Genomic DNA, 16,032 nt, shown 5'->3' with positions numbered 1-16,032 from the left:
GAGGCTGAGGTAGGGGTGCCTGTCCCTCTCGCAGCCACAAATTTCCTTTTGACTACTCTCCTTAGAGCAAACCCAGCCCAACTATTTTTGAAGACTTGCAGGAATTTAATATCTCCAAGACTTCTTTTCCTCTGCCTAATTTGAGTGAAAATGGGCAGCACATTAAGAATTGGTTACAAGAACAGGCAGACGGACTGACAGCACAATCTTCTAAGTCCCATCTCATCAAGAAATCACCCAAAAAAAAAAACCAAACCGAGATGGATGTAAAAGGCAACATTTTAATGGGCTATGAGGCTGTGACAGGAGGTTCCTTGCTGTGCAGGCTATGCTGCTGTAGACCCTTCAAGTGTAGGTAGAGTGCATTCATAGAATTATTTTGGTTGGAAGAGACCCTCAGGATCATCGAGTCCAACCGTAACCTAACTCTAGCACTAAACCTTGTCCCTAAGAACCTCGTCTAAACACCTTTTAAACCCCTCCAGGGATGGTGACTCAACCACTTCCCTGGGCAGCCTGTTCCAGGGCTTTACAACCCTTCCAGGGCGAGAAATGTTTCGTAACATCCAATCTGAACCTTCCCTGGCGCCACTTGAGGCCATTCCTTACAGTTCATCTCTTTCTGCTCAGCTCAATAACCAAGTCCGAGTCAGAACTGCGGCTGTGCTTTGAAAGAGCCACGGTGGAGCTCAGCAGCCGCCCCATCGCTCGCCGCTCCCCCTCAGAGCGCCGTTACCCGGCGGCCACCCCAGCCGAGGGCCGCGACAGCTTCGGGCCCCGAGGAAACTGGTGGACTACAGCTCCCAGCATGCCGTGCGCCGGCACGGCACGGCCAGACCCGCCCTGGCGCCGCTTTGCATACTGGGAGCTGTAGTTTCGCCGGACGGCGGGAGGGGGTGCGCGCCGGCTCTCTCTGTCATGCAAACCGCGGGGGGCGAGGCGAGGGGCGTGGCCACGGGTGCCGCTGCGTGACCGTTGGGCGGAAACGGCCGCGTCGCCGCTGTGGTGCGTACACCGCGTCTTCATCCCGGTCCGGGGCGGAGCGGGGGGAGGCCGGGCCGCGGGCAGCCTCCGGAGGAGTTTACAGGAGAGTCAACGCCTGCCCACACGCCGCCCTGTCCCGCCGTGTGCCGCCCTGTCCCGCCGTGTGCCGCCCTGTCCCGCCGTGTGCCGCCCTGCCCGCCGGCGTCTCTGCCTCAGAGAGCCCGTCCCGCGGAGGCAGGCGTAAGGGTGTGAGGGGGCGGCCGCTGCGCCGGTGTCGCTGCCCCCGTGGCTCTTCTGCTTTGGGTGGGCTTGTACAGTTTGGGGTTTTTTAATCTCTTCAGTCCGCCTCGCAGAGCCTGCAGCAGGAAGGGGTGGTTTGGCGCCAAGGGTCCTGATGAAGCCGTGCCAGAAGAGCAGGCTGCCGCCTCCCAAACTTTGAAGAGGAGGAAGGAGGTCTTCGTACGCAGTGATGCAGCCCAGAACGTAGAACGGCAGCCCGTGGAAAGCAGCGAAGCTCCTCACCACTCGTGATTCCAGAGCATGGGCTAGAAACTATGTCCCTCTCCCGTGTCGAAAATCCTTGTTTTCTGCTCTTTCTGTTTGTCTTCCAAGCAATATTTATTCTGATACTCTACCGAGGCGGACCTTCAAATGTGTTTCGTGGGCTTTTAGACTCGCATCAGGTTCTGGATTACTCAAAAACCCATGACGTGTATACAAACCTCAGCTTGTTCACCCAAGCTCCTAATGAAGAAGCCATGCCATACTGCTCAGCGCAGTCACCAATATTTGGTAGGTGTGAACTGATAGTTTGAAATAACTGCTTTGGTACATGATAATGCTGGACACTTTTAAAGTTGTATATTTTTCAAACTTTTCCAGTTTAAAAGTGGTATACTGATGTAATAATTACACTGATAAAACTTTATTGTGCTGATGAACTCATTTTTATTGGTTATACCAGGAGAAGTATTTTATTGATCTAAAAACTTCCAATATTAAGGATTTGGCTACATAGAGCTTTTAGAACAAGAATGAAAACAGTGCATGGTGTTAATACCAAGGTAGTAACACTTTTTTTTTCTCTTTTTTTTTCTTTTTTTTTTTGTTGCCAGACCTGTATAAAATACGCCAATGATTTTACTTTGGTAACTGCCTTATTTTGACCTCTGACACCCTAACTCCTGGTTTGTCTCAGTCTTGTATCAAGTCTGTAGTTCATTATAAATTGATCCAGTTAACTGTTTAAGTTGGCTTTAAATACTGATCGTATGAGAATGTAGCTTGGCACCTTGCTCTTCACGGTGATGTTTTTGGCCTATGATTGCCACACATCCTTTAGGCTTAAAACTTGCCCTTTAAAGTCTGGTCACAGGTCAATTTGTATTTACACTAGAACAAAATTAGAGCTGATCCTAGAGGCAGCATTCATCCAGCTGCTGCACTACTAAAACAGTTGAGAAACTTTAAGTAAATACAAAGTCAAAGCCATAAAGCAATGTTGTTGGTAGTAAAGTGGTGCATCTCTGATACTAGGCAATCAGTTCCACTCAGCCAGCCAAGAATGGATGAGTTCTGTCAGCATGCACTTACAGGTAGTTTGGGGATGCCTGCTTCTTAGAGTGCTGTGTAGTAAGTTACTCTTGTCTGTTTTTCCATACTGCACAGGTTTCTGTATGTGTAAGTATTGCATATAACTAGTCTTAGAGCACTACTTGGTAGTTGCCCTGCTGTTCTAGGAAAGCTCATCACTACACATGGAGCACAGGAAGAGCAAATGGCTGACCTTTGTTCATAGGTGGAAGTATTGTGGAAAGCTACCACTGGTGTTACTTCTTGTGTCAAGTTGCTTACTTTGGTTAGAGAACTCCACTGAGATGCTTTGGATGAGCGTCCATTTTAGGCTACAATATTCATACTGATGCTTGTTCTTTTGAGAAGCATCTTCCTTCCTGTATTAAATTAAACACATCCAGTATGTACAATGAAATTGTATGACAATTTTTGGGTATGTGCTTCAGCATTTCCCTTGGAAACAGGTCGACTAAGTAAATACTAGCATACTAACAGTACAGACCCCTTGTGCACAGCTGCCAGTTGGAATGGTCTTACTGCAGGCTCTGTTCATCACTGGCTACAGCCCATCAGTTCTTCTGGGAAGCTACAGTTCTGAGTTTCCAACTTAATTGTTTTGTTTGAAAAAGAACAGCAGAAAGGTGCCTGCACCCTGCTCATATCCACTACTGACAAGAATCCATGGTCCTGAAAAGGGACAATTGAGAAAGCTTTGGTCTCAAAAAAAACAAACTAGGAGCAATTCTGTGCAGCTTGCTTACAAACCATCAGATAAGCAAGAGTAGTGACGTATATGGTGGAGGCAGACACAGAGTAAAATTACACTAATCAATGCTCTGAGAGCCGTGAAATCTTTTTAAGACCTCCTGTGCATCCCTGAAAATGCTGAGAACAAGGGTATTGGCCTGCACGTGGTACTTCAGAGCTGAAATGAAAATATAATGTTACAGACAGAAACAATCAGTAAGTTGACTGGAAGGGGGGAAAAAAAAAGGCCAAGTAGTTGTGGAAGATTTGCTGCATGAAAAAAATAGAACTGAGCACATGAAGCATTGTTGCTGTGAAATACATAATTTGGAGTATTGATATAGATGCAGTTTAAGAGAAATGAATGTTCTGCTACAACTTAACTTTTACTTGATGAAATTTCCCTTTAAATATAAGAAGTAAACTATTCTTTGTGGTATTACTATATGCCAGCCTCTTCTGGGTGTGGTGGTGTTTTGTGGTTGTTTTTTTTTTGTTTTACCCAAGAAATGTGTGCTACTCTGCAAGACAGTTGCACTTTGTATGTGATAGGTGTGTATGAATAGATACATAAATACTTTATAAATGTTCTGATTGGTTGTTATCATATTCTCTCATGGGACTGATCTCTCTTCGAAGCGTTATATCTGAGAGGACAATGCCTTTTAATATTAATTTCATAAACTCCATTAAATGAGATTTCAAATCTATTCTTGAGGACTTCAGCTCCAATTCAGAGCTGGTAATAAGTCGCTGTTTCAACTCCAAAGCGTGTTAAAGTGACTGGAAGAACGCCAAATGGCTTAAATGGTTTCTGCATCAGGGCTTCATTTATGAAGTGCAGCACTTTTTCCACTTACGTATATAGTAGATCATTTTGATAACTGTTTGAATGTAAGATCAGCTTGCAGTTCATCTGTCTTTTTCCTGCCACCTGAATCTATAGCATCTTGGTTCTTCCAGGGCTGTGGAGTAAGAATTAAAGGATAATTGCTGAACATCTCTGCCTTGGAGGAACTGGACTCTTAGTGACTCTGATGTTACTGTTTTAAAGCTTAGTGGTGTCCATTGAACCTTTTGTGACTGACAACTTGAAAGCGTTATACTAGATATGCAGTGCCTTTATTAACATTGTGAATAAGTTACTCCAGTTCCCTTAAAGGTTTAAGTTTCTACACAAATAACCAGTTGCCTGTTTCTTCCTCCCTTGTTTTCGGAAACAAAACAAACAAACAAAAAAAACCCAAAAATGAAGTGTTTATAGGCTTACTCAAACTTAATAATGTAGCATTTAAATTCAAAATCTGACTTGTTCACATTGCACACAAATTGTGTTGGTTTGGTTCATCTTTTACCAGGAAGAAGCTTGATGCTAGAAGACTCAGTTGTTGGTTTTGTTTGTTTATAAGAGGTACCTTATTTCATGCATGGCATGTGCTGAACAAGTTGGTTTGGCCCTTGAGGATTTCAAAGAGTTGAATATTTTATCTGTAACTCTGCTGCTTATAATTTGCTCATGCTATGGAAGATTATTATTTTTTTTTTTCTCCAAGCCTTTCTTATAGTATTTACTGCCTTTCACTCCCATCTGTTGCAACCTTTTCATGAGTGTGACCATCTGTTGTGGTAATGAGCAGCTCCTGCTACGTTTTCTAATGGATGTTCTCCTACTAGAGTTTCTTCTCTTGGATTTAAAGAGAAGTAAAAAGGTGGTAATGCTGAGATTTATTTTCAGCTGCATTGGAGGCAGCCTTGTATTCTGTCATTAGAAACTGGCGCTTAAATTACAGCTGCTGTTTTGTTGCTTTTGGGTTTTTTTGTCTTTTTTTTTGTGTTGGTGTTTTTCTTTCATTCAAGCAGTGGTAGAATTATACAAATATGACTATTAATATACTGTGTGGTGCTGTGCTTTTCCAGTGAGATATTCATGCATGCTACTGTTCCCTTTTGTTTAGCTTGTGTAAGTTCTGCTTATTCTAGTTGAACTCAGTAATTATAGCTGCTAAGTCTAAATGTGTAGCAAGGAGTTTAGAAGTCCTGTTTCTTTCTTAAGATGGAATAGAGCTGGTCAAGATCCATAGATGCCACCCAGCAGTCAAACGTGTTGCCTAGAAAGTAAAGCAAGCAGAGAGTATGCTGTCACTAGTACCATCTAACAATACAGACAAGAATTTGTGAGTTTTAACTTTATATGCTGAAGTTTCATATTAGTCAAATACCCTTCCTGTGATGGTACAAGCACAGAAAGAGTTTAGGAACCAGGCTATGGAGAAATTGCTTGGACACTTCAGGCTGTTCGTTCTGTACGTTGTCTGAACTGGAATCATGTGCTTTCTACTCTAAGATGGGTTGTTCCTCCTTTCCCAAAGCTGCACTTGAGCAGTGTTGTTTTTCCCTGTTTGGGCCAGCCTGTAACTGCTCTGTTCATATCTGGATTTAATTGGATTACAGTGCATTAGCCTTTTGTTAGTTGGACAGGAAGGAGACCTGAGAGCCAGAATTTAGTTTGTAGCCAAGGAAGGTATGACAGCTAGAGGTTTGGGAGATATAAATCACAGACTAACTTTATTTTTCTGTGTTTCTTTGGTGTATACTAGATTGAGTTTCTGAGCTGAGTTGTTTGAGGTATGGAGCCAGGCAGCTTGGGAGTGCATGATATTTTGAAAAACTTGAAAAATGCAGGTATTACCCTCATGAATCATATACTTAGGTATAGAAGGAAACATTGCATATTATCTTACTGATACCTTCATGTCCAAATTTAGATATGATTTTTTTGTAATTTAAGGATTATTGTTACAGAATCTTACTGTGCTATACAAAGAGCCCCGATCGTATTATAGAAAACAAAACCTTGCCTTTGTGGGAGAACAAAAGGAATTAATTCCCTTTCTTATATTTTCCTTAGAGCAATGATCTGCAGTTGAAATCCAGTTTGAATATAACATTTCTTTAGGCAAGCTCCAGTTGTCATTAAATCAGTGGTGCTTAAGTTAAAAGATCTGATAATAAGGGAGTCCATAAATCTAAATAGCAACATAAACTACAGGTTAAAAACAATGTTGGACTGAAACATTATGGTCTTCAAGGCTGAAAGGAAACTGTCTGCATAGAAGTAGGTAATAACTTCATAAAATCTTAGCCATAAGGGTGACCTAGATTTATGGGCCCGCAGCACGATTCTCTGAAGAACTACTGTTCTGTTTCAGGCACAAAGGTGTGGCAATATACTCCAGTTTCCTGCCGAGGGTAACACAGCCATAATAAATTCCCTCTGCATTTTAGATATTTAAGGAAGGACTGAAAAGCAATACTTAAAAGTCAGCTATTGCAAGATCCTGCTGACAAGCAAAATTCAGGTTTTCCTTTTAAAAACAAGCAAATAAAAACAAACATTAAGTTGGATTTACAGTGGTTAGAACTTTTTGACAACATGAGGGATAAGATCAGTGGCTGTTCAGACCGACCTTCAGGAAATGCCATTTTGTGGGTTGCTCGAGGAGGGAAAGGAGACCCCAAATATAGGTTTGCCTATCAGAAATGTGAGGTATACCAACTTCAATGTACTAGCAAAATATTTCCCAGATCTGAATGGACAGCTTGAATTCTATGCCAAATTTAGTCCCTAAGCCTTGTTAGTGCTCCAAAGAAAAAACAAAGACAACCCCCAAAAACCCATGGAGGGATGTTGCTTTCTTCTGTCAGTTAAACAGGATGTGGGGGAGTGCAGGCTCAATTTTTTTTTCGTTAGAGTTGTAGCAGAGACTTGAATGTAGGAGAATGTAGGATGGGCTTGAAGAAGTTATTGTTTGGACTCACTCTGCTTAAACACTTAATTAGACTTAAAACACACCTGTACCTTTCCCTGTTCAAATGAAAGCTACTAAACAACAGGCTTAAATACTTGCTCTTTCTGTCTCAGGCTTCATTATCAGAAGTACTTTGAGAGAATAAATTATTTCAGTGGTTTAAGAGGAAATCTGACTTACAAGATACTGAACACTTGCTTTTAGACAGCCATAGCATTCACTCTGAGCTTGGAAGGAAAAGGAAATCTTATTTATAGCTATTTAAACATAAACAACCCAAAAACTTGCCTCACAGGCTTCTGAAACAAAATAAATATTTTATCTTTCAGTAGCATGGCTTGTCAGAGAATTGTTGGTCCTAACTAAAGCTGTCATTTGAAATTGTCAGCTTTTAATTGTGATTTAGGTGACGATTTCTTCCTAGTTCATTTAAGTAATAGATTTTAATCTTGTTCTGCATTTGTACTTAATTTGCCTAGAAGCTGACAGTGGTTGCAAACTATAAAACACTGATTTGTGTATAAATAGAACTCTTCTGCTAGTGCTCGCACTTTTTCTCACTACCCAGAAGGACAGACATTTAAATAATCGCAGAATTTGTTTATTCATATTGTAACAATATGAGGCTTGTGCTAAAATGGTGATTGACACTTTATATTGGTTTTCTTACTTGTGACTTGTCAAGCTTTTTCTGTCTGAAGAATGGAAGAATATAAAAATGCAGATTTATTTTTTTTAATTAGGTAAAAACTGTTGAACATAGCCAGTATGATTAGTGTTTAAAATCGAGGTGCTGAGTAGAAGAACTCTCATATCTAGTTTCATTTGCTAACCTGCACATGTTCCTGAACATGTAATGTCTTTCTTCTTCCTTCTCAGTTGTGTCATCTGCTTCTCCCAGAATTTTGAAGTACTGCCTGCTTGTCACGGTGTATGTGATTAAATAATATAGTAAATACAGCCATTGTGGCATGTGATTATAACATCAAATGGAACTTGAAACTTTTTAAAAGATAAAGTTAACATTTCCTAGAGCATCTGTATTTGTATAGGTTTTAAACTATTTCTTCCCCAGCCTACTGAAAATCCTTTTGGACATCTTTTTCCTTGAATCTCTTCTGAAAGAGGCGTAGAGAATTTTTTCATATGGATAGCGAAAGCAGATACATCTGTTCATCTTGATTCATTTTCAACACTATTCTTACAGTGAATACAGTTATGCAAGGATCCCACCTAAGCAACACAAGACAAAAGGTTTGCTTGTGTAGCAGGGAGCCGATACCAGGAACAGGCAAGCTGCGCAAAGAGCCTGATGAGACTTCCTGGCTGTGCCAGGACTGAGGATGCCTCTGGCAGGTATCCTGCTGTCCTGGTGTGGAGCTGTGGGGACCTGACCAGCAGCCAGTGGTGGAATTCATCATGTGGGCACATCTGCATGGTGGTGTTAACTCTTCTGTGGCAGGGCTGATCTCTTAAGTAGTAAACATATGTAGCTGCTCTTATAGGTTTGAATGAAGGTTGAGAAACATCACTGATCTTTTTTTATTTTATTTTTTCTGTCTCTCCTTACAGTTGGTCCATTGACTATTACCTTCAGAGTGCTCCCTAGTGAAAGAATGATAATAAAAAAAAATCCCTTTGTTCAGGCTGGTGGCCTCTACAGGCCACCCCACTGCTTGGCCCGCTACAAATCAGCCATCCTTATAGCCTACAGGAACCAGGAGAAGTACCTTCGCCATCTTCTCTACTACATTCATCCTTTCTTGCAGCGCCAGCAGCTCAGCTACAGTATCTACTTGATTCAGCAGGTAAATCTAAATCAGACGTGCCTGGTGGCAGAGCTGAGCTTCCCAGTTAAGAGTTATGTTCTGAAGGAGAAATGTGAATCTTCCAGTGTGGAAGTACTGTTTTATGCAGGGGTTAAGAGCACATGAGCTATGAGCTATGAGCTATCCCATCTCCATGGCTGCTAATTATTGATATATCAGACCACTTGTCAAGATTATAATTCTGTTACTGATCTGCCTTTTTTTTTATTATGTTTTTTTTTTTTTTCTTCTAGGGGAGTAAAATTGTCTATGTGGTAACTTGTATTTTCAGCTGTTCAAGAGCTGACTGTGGTTTGTCTGTAGCATGTCATTGTGGCTATTAAGCAAAACTGTTGAGACTAAATGCTGAAGTGAAGTTGGATATTTTTAGTTTGTATCAAATAAAAACATTTGGCCTGACCTTGCTGTGGCCCAACTTGTGCAGGTCAAACAGCCATTTTAACTGACCTGGACTGGTATTGCAAAAGATGACAGTTGAGAGAGCAAGTTTTGGATTCATCCCTAACTGGGAGGGAGAAGCTTTTTCGTTTGTGACCAAGATTTGTTCTCTCATTTCTAAGCTTTGATAAGCAGTAGTCAGGGGGAAAATGTGAAAGTGCAGAAGTACACCTGCAGATTGACTTTTCTCTTAAAAGTCAGCCTTCTTTGGGTGCCACAGTGTAACCCCTGACACAGCAAAGCTTACAATTGCTGAGCGTTATTGTGAAGAGAGTAGGTAAAATTTTCGTAATCTGGGGTTTCAAGTTTGTAGCCAGTATTGATTCATTCCAGTGTTATTCAACTGAATAAGGCTTTTCTTCTAACATAAATTTTAATTGACTTATCCTCTTTGTTGTTTTGGTGAAGAAATGTAGGTTTTCTTTTCCAGGTGGGGAACGGTACATTTAACCGAGCAAAGCTGCTCAATGTTGGTGTCCGGGAAGCCATGAAGGATGAAGACTGGGATTGCCTTCTCCTGCACGACGTGGACCTAGTGCCTGAAAATGATTATAATCTTTATGTTTGCGATGAATACTATCCCAAGCATATGTCTAGTGCCATGGATAAGTTTCAGTACACGTAGGTGACTCTATTTTTGGGGGGTGTATGTGTCCTAATTGGTTCACTTTCTGTGTGGGGAGAGTGAAAGATACAATCTTTAAGAGGTTTTTTGTTTGTTTGGCACTAGTGACTTCCCCAGAAAAGGATATTATTGCTTTAAGTATGCAACCTTGAAAAGTTCCTTGCCAGCAGTTCCCTGTTTCACTGTTAGCTCGGTGCCAAATGACTGGCAAATTTCTGTTTGGCTTTATGTCCAAAATAAAAGCATAGGGTGGAAATTGTTGGATTATGTAGAAGATGTGTGATAGGATGCAGGTATTTTGAACTAACCAAAGATGGGAATTTCAAAACCAGCTTTACTTTGGTCTAGGGGGTGGGGGAAGAACAGGGGAGATGGCACATGATAGAAATGACACTGGTTTTGCTCTTCATGACTGTAAGGCATGTGATTAATGTATGTGTGACTTGGATCACGTTAGTTTGTTGAGTACTGATATCAGCTTTCAATATTGATACCTTTTTTTTTTTTCCTCTTTCAGTCTTCCATATAAGTCCTTTTTTGGTGGCGTATCTGCTCTGACTCCAGAACATTACATGAAGATGAATGGGTTTCCAAACACATACTGGGGCGGTGGTGGCGAAAATGATGACATTGCTACAAGGTACTAATGCACAGGGCAGGCTTAAAATAGGACTAGTCTGAGCAGTGAAACATGTAGCATTAGCCTAAGAAAGGAACTAAGATGCAGTTCCTTAATGTGCTTGCAGTATCATTAAAATCCAAAATGCTGTTGGCATTGGGAATGATTAATGTCAGAAGATGCTCAGAGTCTACAAATGTAATCATTGTGTGCTGGGAGGACAAAGCCTTCCTCAGACTCTGGAGGGTGGAATGTTGCTTTAAATCCTTGTGCCTTCAGTTGCCCTGGAGTGCATCCAAGGGTTTGTAACCACCAGTAGTTGACAAGTGACCCCACTGACATGAACAGCACCAAGTGAAGGAAGGAATCTGTAAGCTTGATGAATAAGAAAACCAAGGAGGTACTTATTAATTCTCAGACAGCTGAGAATTTAAGTTATGTTGGGCATCTAGGTTGCTCCAAATATTATCTAATCACCAATACTTGGAATTAAGGAACACAATTCTAACTTGTCTCTTCAGTGCTGGGTAATGGAGACGCCTGTGTACTATTGTGAGTCGGTGACAGCAGAATCTGATTTTTGTTGGTTTTTTTGTTTTTTCCTTGCACTTAAGTTGCCATGGCAGCAGCATGCTATAGAAGTGAATACAATGAGTTTAATTCCAGCCTAATGTGAATTCTTCAAGTACAAAATCATGGCTGTAGCTTTTTGATTCAGCTTTGTAGGTGCACTGCGCACCTTCATCATCCTGCACTGAAGCAAGCTCATGGGGAGTTTATAAAACTAAACTGACAACAAAGGCCATCGTGTGGTTTTTTTGGTCTTGCACAGTGTGACAAGTTACACAGTTTCAGTGGAATGTTCTGTTCAAGAACCACAGGAGTTTTTACAAAGCAGTATTCTTCTGGGAATTTGAAGTCAGGTTTTCTAACACAGAATTCCTTCTTTTCCATTCAGAGATAGCTAACTTAATGGGTGTGTGATTGTTCAGAGATTGGGCATTTACTAAAGAAATTGAATGCCAGCCAAATAGATCTGTAAATCAAACACTACAATGCTGGGTCTATTCAGCTGGTTTTGGTACAGTTTAGGCACCTAATGCAGTTTTCAGTCCCAGTGGCAGAGTCATGCCAATTATGCACTTCCTTATAGAAACCTCTTACGGCAAGTAGGTTATGTAGATCCCAAAATAGCCCTTTCTTGAAGGGAAGTACATCATGTGTTGTTTCTCTAAAACCTCGTATAAATGATTAGCAATGTTCTCACCCATAGGTACATGGAGGCCATGGACAGTACCTGTTAATGATTTATTCACATACTGAAGTCTCAACCTGGAAAAGTGAGGAATGAGGTGGCTGGTTTTGAATGGCCAGCTTGGTGCACCTACTTGGTTTTGGATTTTAGGAGGTGCTCAAGCACTTGCCACATAGCAACAAAATCTAATTACTATTTGAAATTGGACATGGGAAATGTAAAAAAAAATCCTGTGTAAAGATTGATATTTTTTTTTTTAATTATTATTATTTTTTAAATTTTTTCCTCCCTGGAATACTGTGTATTACAGCAGTTAGCAGCCAGCATGTTTTTTTCACTACATTTGCTATAGTCGGCAAACTGCAGTATTTTATGATAGTAGTCCTGGCAAATATCAGGATCTACCTTTTAGTAGAAGAAAACACTAATTGGAACCACTTACATGTTAACATTATCAACTACAGGGCGGTATGTTGGGTTCTTAACAGTAAATCAGTGTGTTAACAGTTTCATATTATGGTTTTAGTTTAATCTTACAATGCAAAACCTGTAACCGCAAAGCTAGTTTAGTGTTTTGGCTTTTTCTTGATTTTGCTTGAGCATGCAATAAGCTTATACTCAGAAAACAAACCTTGTCTGAAATACTAGTATGTCATACTGTCAATGAAGTGTTGTAATCATTTGACGGCTCTAGACTAACAAATATTTTCAGTTCTTTAGTCTCTTTCAGCTTTATAACATCCTCGCTTTAGCGCAGCTTGCTGCTGTACCAGATCTCAAGAGAAGGCAATCGAACATTACAAACATGCCAGTTATATAATCTCAACTGAACAAACATTCATTCTTAGGTTCACAGAAATTTTCTCTGTGTAAGAGCTGCCCTGTGATAACAGAGGCTTGGTAGCCCTAGCACTATTACAGGCACTTTTTGTTAAACTAACATAGATGCCATCAGCAATGGGTTGCTTGAAAGTCGCTCAAAATGCTGGATTTAGGAGCTCTGCTCTGGAATTTTGAGCCTCCAGTTCACTTTTTTTCTTATCTGTCCTGCAGCTCAGCAGCTCACGTTTATTTGCATGGTGCCTGTATTTATCACTGATCTTTTATGAAGCTGGTCCTCTAATAAGGCTGTCTGGATGAATGGCACTTTTCAGTGAAGAGAGAGAGGCTTGATCTTAAACTCAGGACTGGCTTCCTTTCAGAAACTACCAGTTTGGGTTTGTGTGGGGTTGGTTTTTTTGCCTGTTGGTTTGTTTTGTTTTGTGGTGGTTTGCGTGTGGGTTTTGTTGTTGTTGTGTTGTGGGATTTTGTTTGTTTTTGTTTTAAGTTTAGGTAATAGACTTCTAGGCAGTACAAGCTCTGCTCTTACAAGGAAGTGAAAATAATAACTCAATTGTCAGATTCATGGGAATTGCTCTTGAGTGACCTCTATGCTGTTGTTCATTCTCTGCTTGCTGTAATCCTGTGTACCCCATTGAAGTGTGTTGCAGTTGAGCTTTCTAACCCAAGCCTAGTTAGAACCTACTAGAGAAGACAACATGACACTGTGTTCAACTTGTTCCTTCAGCTTCTGCATTTTGATTTGATTGTATTAACACTGAAAATTATCTCTGACATTGAACTTTCCTATAACTAAGCTGAGAAATGCCATCTTTATGCCTAAGCAAACATTCTGTTTGTTGTTTTAAAGGATTCAGTTAGCAGGAATGAAAATAGTCCGGACACCACCTCACCTTGGACGCTACAAAGTCGTGGACTACAATGAAGAGACAGAGACACAAGAGCCTTGGAGAAGGTAACTTGTTTTGAGGGCCTGGGGCGGTTAGGAGGCTCCTCTTTGCCTTGTGGTAGGTTGTCACCATCATCTTCCTCAGAACAGACAGTAGGTGTATGTAATGCCAGTGCTTGTTTTTCTGCTTTAATGTAGCTACTTAAAGAAAGCTCCCAGTCAGTTTTCAGCCAAATCATTCTGTTCTTGTCTCTGCATTTGAAGGGTTTCTCCTTGTTTCCTACTTTTTTTCCTATTGTTAAGGACATATACTAGCTAGGAAGCTAACACATATCAGACTTAAGCATCAATTTATTCAGGGAATAAAATTAAAAAACAAGAGTGCCTGTCTCATAAATAGGGTGAGTTGAGTTTGAAGAGGCACTTTGTTACAGCTTCAATATAATAAAAACTTGCTCTTCAATCTGTGCACCTTTACAATGTGCCATTAAAATAGTGGAAAACAGCATAGTTTGAAGACATAAGTGCTATGAAGGACCTTACCAAAGACCGAGTTTTATATAAAAGAGCTAGAGGGGAGGGTGTTGGGTCAAGTGTTGTGGAGGCTTCTCATACCAACAGTACAGACTTCCCTCTATCACCTCAAAACTCAGGTTTCCATAGCAACCCTGTCTTAAAACCTACCTACAGCAGCCTCTGTACACCATTGCTGTGAGCCTCTGTGGTGCACTCCCAGGTCTCTCTAAGCTGGTGCCAGTTTCTTAGGGTTTTATTTTGCAGACTGTAGTTGCTACCACACTAGTCTCCCTCTCTGATCAGATTGTGGTCCAAATTGTCCTCCTTGTTTAGAATACTCAGTGTGATCTTATACTAATCTGTTTAGTCTTATAAAAAAATCTTCTCTCTAGTCTATATCATGTGAAAAGAATTTTCTTGGGGATTTTCTGTTAACAGCTTTCATCTGCTAAGCCCTTGTCCCATCACCTTTGTTCATCTAACTGTAGGTATTCTTCATTTTTCAGTCCTACTTCCCGACACAACACCAGAAAAACATGGAAGGATGATGGAATGAATTCACTGGAGTTCAAGCTCCTTTCCAGGACAAAGCATCCTCTGTATACTAACATCACTGTGGACATAGGCTATGTTCCCCCATTTTCTTAAGAGAATGAGAACAAAAGCTGAGTGTGGGCTCAGCATGGCCACATGTGTATGGGCATTCAGCCTCTACCTCCTGTTGTGGTGTGGAGTCTGCACCACCCTGGACTAATCCTTTTGTCTTTCATGCATTTCACTTTTCTTCTGACTGTTTAAGATTTAGAAGAAAAGGCTTCAGGAACAGGCTATAATAGGTAATAAACAGGATGTGGCTTACTGTAAAACCTGTCAAAGCACAGACTACTGAGCCAGACCCACCTCCCAGCTCTTGGGGATCAAGGTCTCCTTGACAGTAAGTTAGTGCAAGTTTTCCTGAACCTTTGTTCCACAGCCTGGATAGCTCTGTCCTGCTTCTTACTGAGGTGTTAATTGGGATGTAAGCCATTCTGTCAGATGGGCCTCTGAAGTGTGCAGTATTTTGAGAAAGTGTTGAAGCCAGTTACAGGTCTGTAAATATCTTTTGTGAATTTGAGTAAAAAATGATTTAGGTGTTTGAGTTAAGATTTTCTAGAATATTTAATAAGAGAAAAAATAAAGGAGAAAGTTACCCTGAAACCAGATAAAACAAGAGCTGTGTGGGTTTTTTGTTTGTTTTTCTGGCCTGATCCATCAGTGTTTAAGTATTTCAGGCTGAATGGGATGCGAGGCTGTCACTAAGTCTAACCTCCTGCTCAGAGTAGGGAAATTAATCTAGTATTTCAGCTGTTATCCAAACATTAATTATCTTTCAAGGTTGATCTGTCTTCAACAAATACTTGTTTGAAAAAAAAAAACCAACACAACACTGAGAACAACAAACATACAAACAGTAGAGCTGTGACCTTGGCAGGAATACATTTGTACTTACCTGACAGACCTTCTTCCTTCTGTGATCTTTCTTTCTCTATAAAGTCAGTCATTAGCACTGCCTACAGGGCCCAATTATTTTGCAGGTATGACAGAGGGTATTTTTTGCTTGTAACTTGCAGATACTAAAATTCCCTGTTCATGGAAAAAGCTGCATCTAAGCTAAGAATTTATTTAAAGCTTCAGCCTTCTCTACAGCTGCAATAATGTGTCACCCAGCTAGATGACCATTCTTCAATATTGTAGCAAGCAGAAGCTGCTTTTTGTCTTGGAGTTCTTACTATATTGTGTCCTAAAAGAAACTCTCCCAACCCTGGCTTCACATCTGCCTGCAAGGGATGCATATCCAACACACAGGCACAAGGACAGTTAGGTATAACATAGTAAGGAAAGTGCTCCAATCAAGATTTTAACAGAA

General features: G+C 40.8%; 1 protein-coding gene across 5 annotated transcripts; it reads left to right on the top strand.

Moving 5' to 3' along the window:
* Nucleotides 1-888: 888 nt before the first annotated feature.
* LOC308053103 (beta-1,4-galactosyltransferase 3-like) lies at nucleotides 889-15,326 on the top strand. Of its 5 annotated transcripts, XM_080363875.1 has the most exons (7): nucleotides 889-1,005; nucleotides 1,326-1,776; nucleotides 8,688-8,923; nucleotides 9,813-10,003; nucleotides 10,525-10,647; nucleotides 13,572-13,676; nucleotides 14,633-15,326. In XM_080363875.1, the coding sequence occupies exons 2-7, from the start codon at nucleotides 1,539-1,541 to the stop codon at nucleotides 14,772-14,774; spliced, it is 1,035 nt and encodes a 344-aa protein (XP_080220001.1). In that variant the 5' UTR covers nucleotides 889-1,005; nucleotides 1,326-1,538; the 3' UTR covers nucleotides 14,775-15,326. The 5 variants fall into 5 exon arrangements, 3 of the variants coding, with proteins under 3 accessions (XP_080220001.1, XP_080220002.1, XP_080220003.1); XR_013923609.1 differs by lacking the exons at nucleotides 889-1,005; nucleotides 14,633-15,326 and adding an exon at nucleotides 12,943-13,098 and having other exon boundaries at nucleotides 1,159-1,776; nucleotides 13,572-13,663; XR_013923610.1 differs by lacking the exons at nucleotides 889-1,005; nucleotides 14,633-15,326 and adding an exon at nucleotides 12,935-13,098 and having other exon boundaries at nucleotides 1,159-1,776; nucleotides 13,572-13,663.
* The last annotated feature ends 706 nt before the right edge of the window (nucleotides 15,327-16,032 follow it).

The sequence above is a fragment of the Nesoenas mayeri genome (assembly GCF_963082525.1).
Source record: "Nesoenas mayeri genome assembly, chromosome: 1".
In the NCBI taxonomy this organism is placed as follows: domain Eukaryota; kingdom Metazoa; phylum Chordata; class Aves; order Columbiformes; family Columbidae; genus Nesoenas; species Nesoenas mayeri.
This window is presented reverse-complemented; position numbering and strand designations above follow the sequence as displayed.

What these genes read in the sequence shown, in the direction of transcription:
- LOC308053103 (XM_080363875.1), top strand. Translation starts at nt 1,539, where the DNA reads ATGTCCCTCTCCCGTGTCGAAAATCCTTGTTTTCTGCTCTTTCTGTTT. An exon ending in AGCGCAGTCACCAATATTTG is followed by an intron (nt 1,777 to 8,687) that starts GTAGGTGTGAAC and finishes CTCTCCTTACAG; the next exon opens with TTGGTCCATTGACTATTACC. An exon ending in ACACAAGAGCCTTGGAGAAG is followed by an intron (nt 13,677 to 14,632) that starts GTAACTTGTTTT and finishes TTCATTTTTCAG; the next exon opens with TCCTACTTCCCGACACAACA.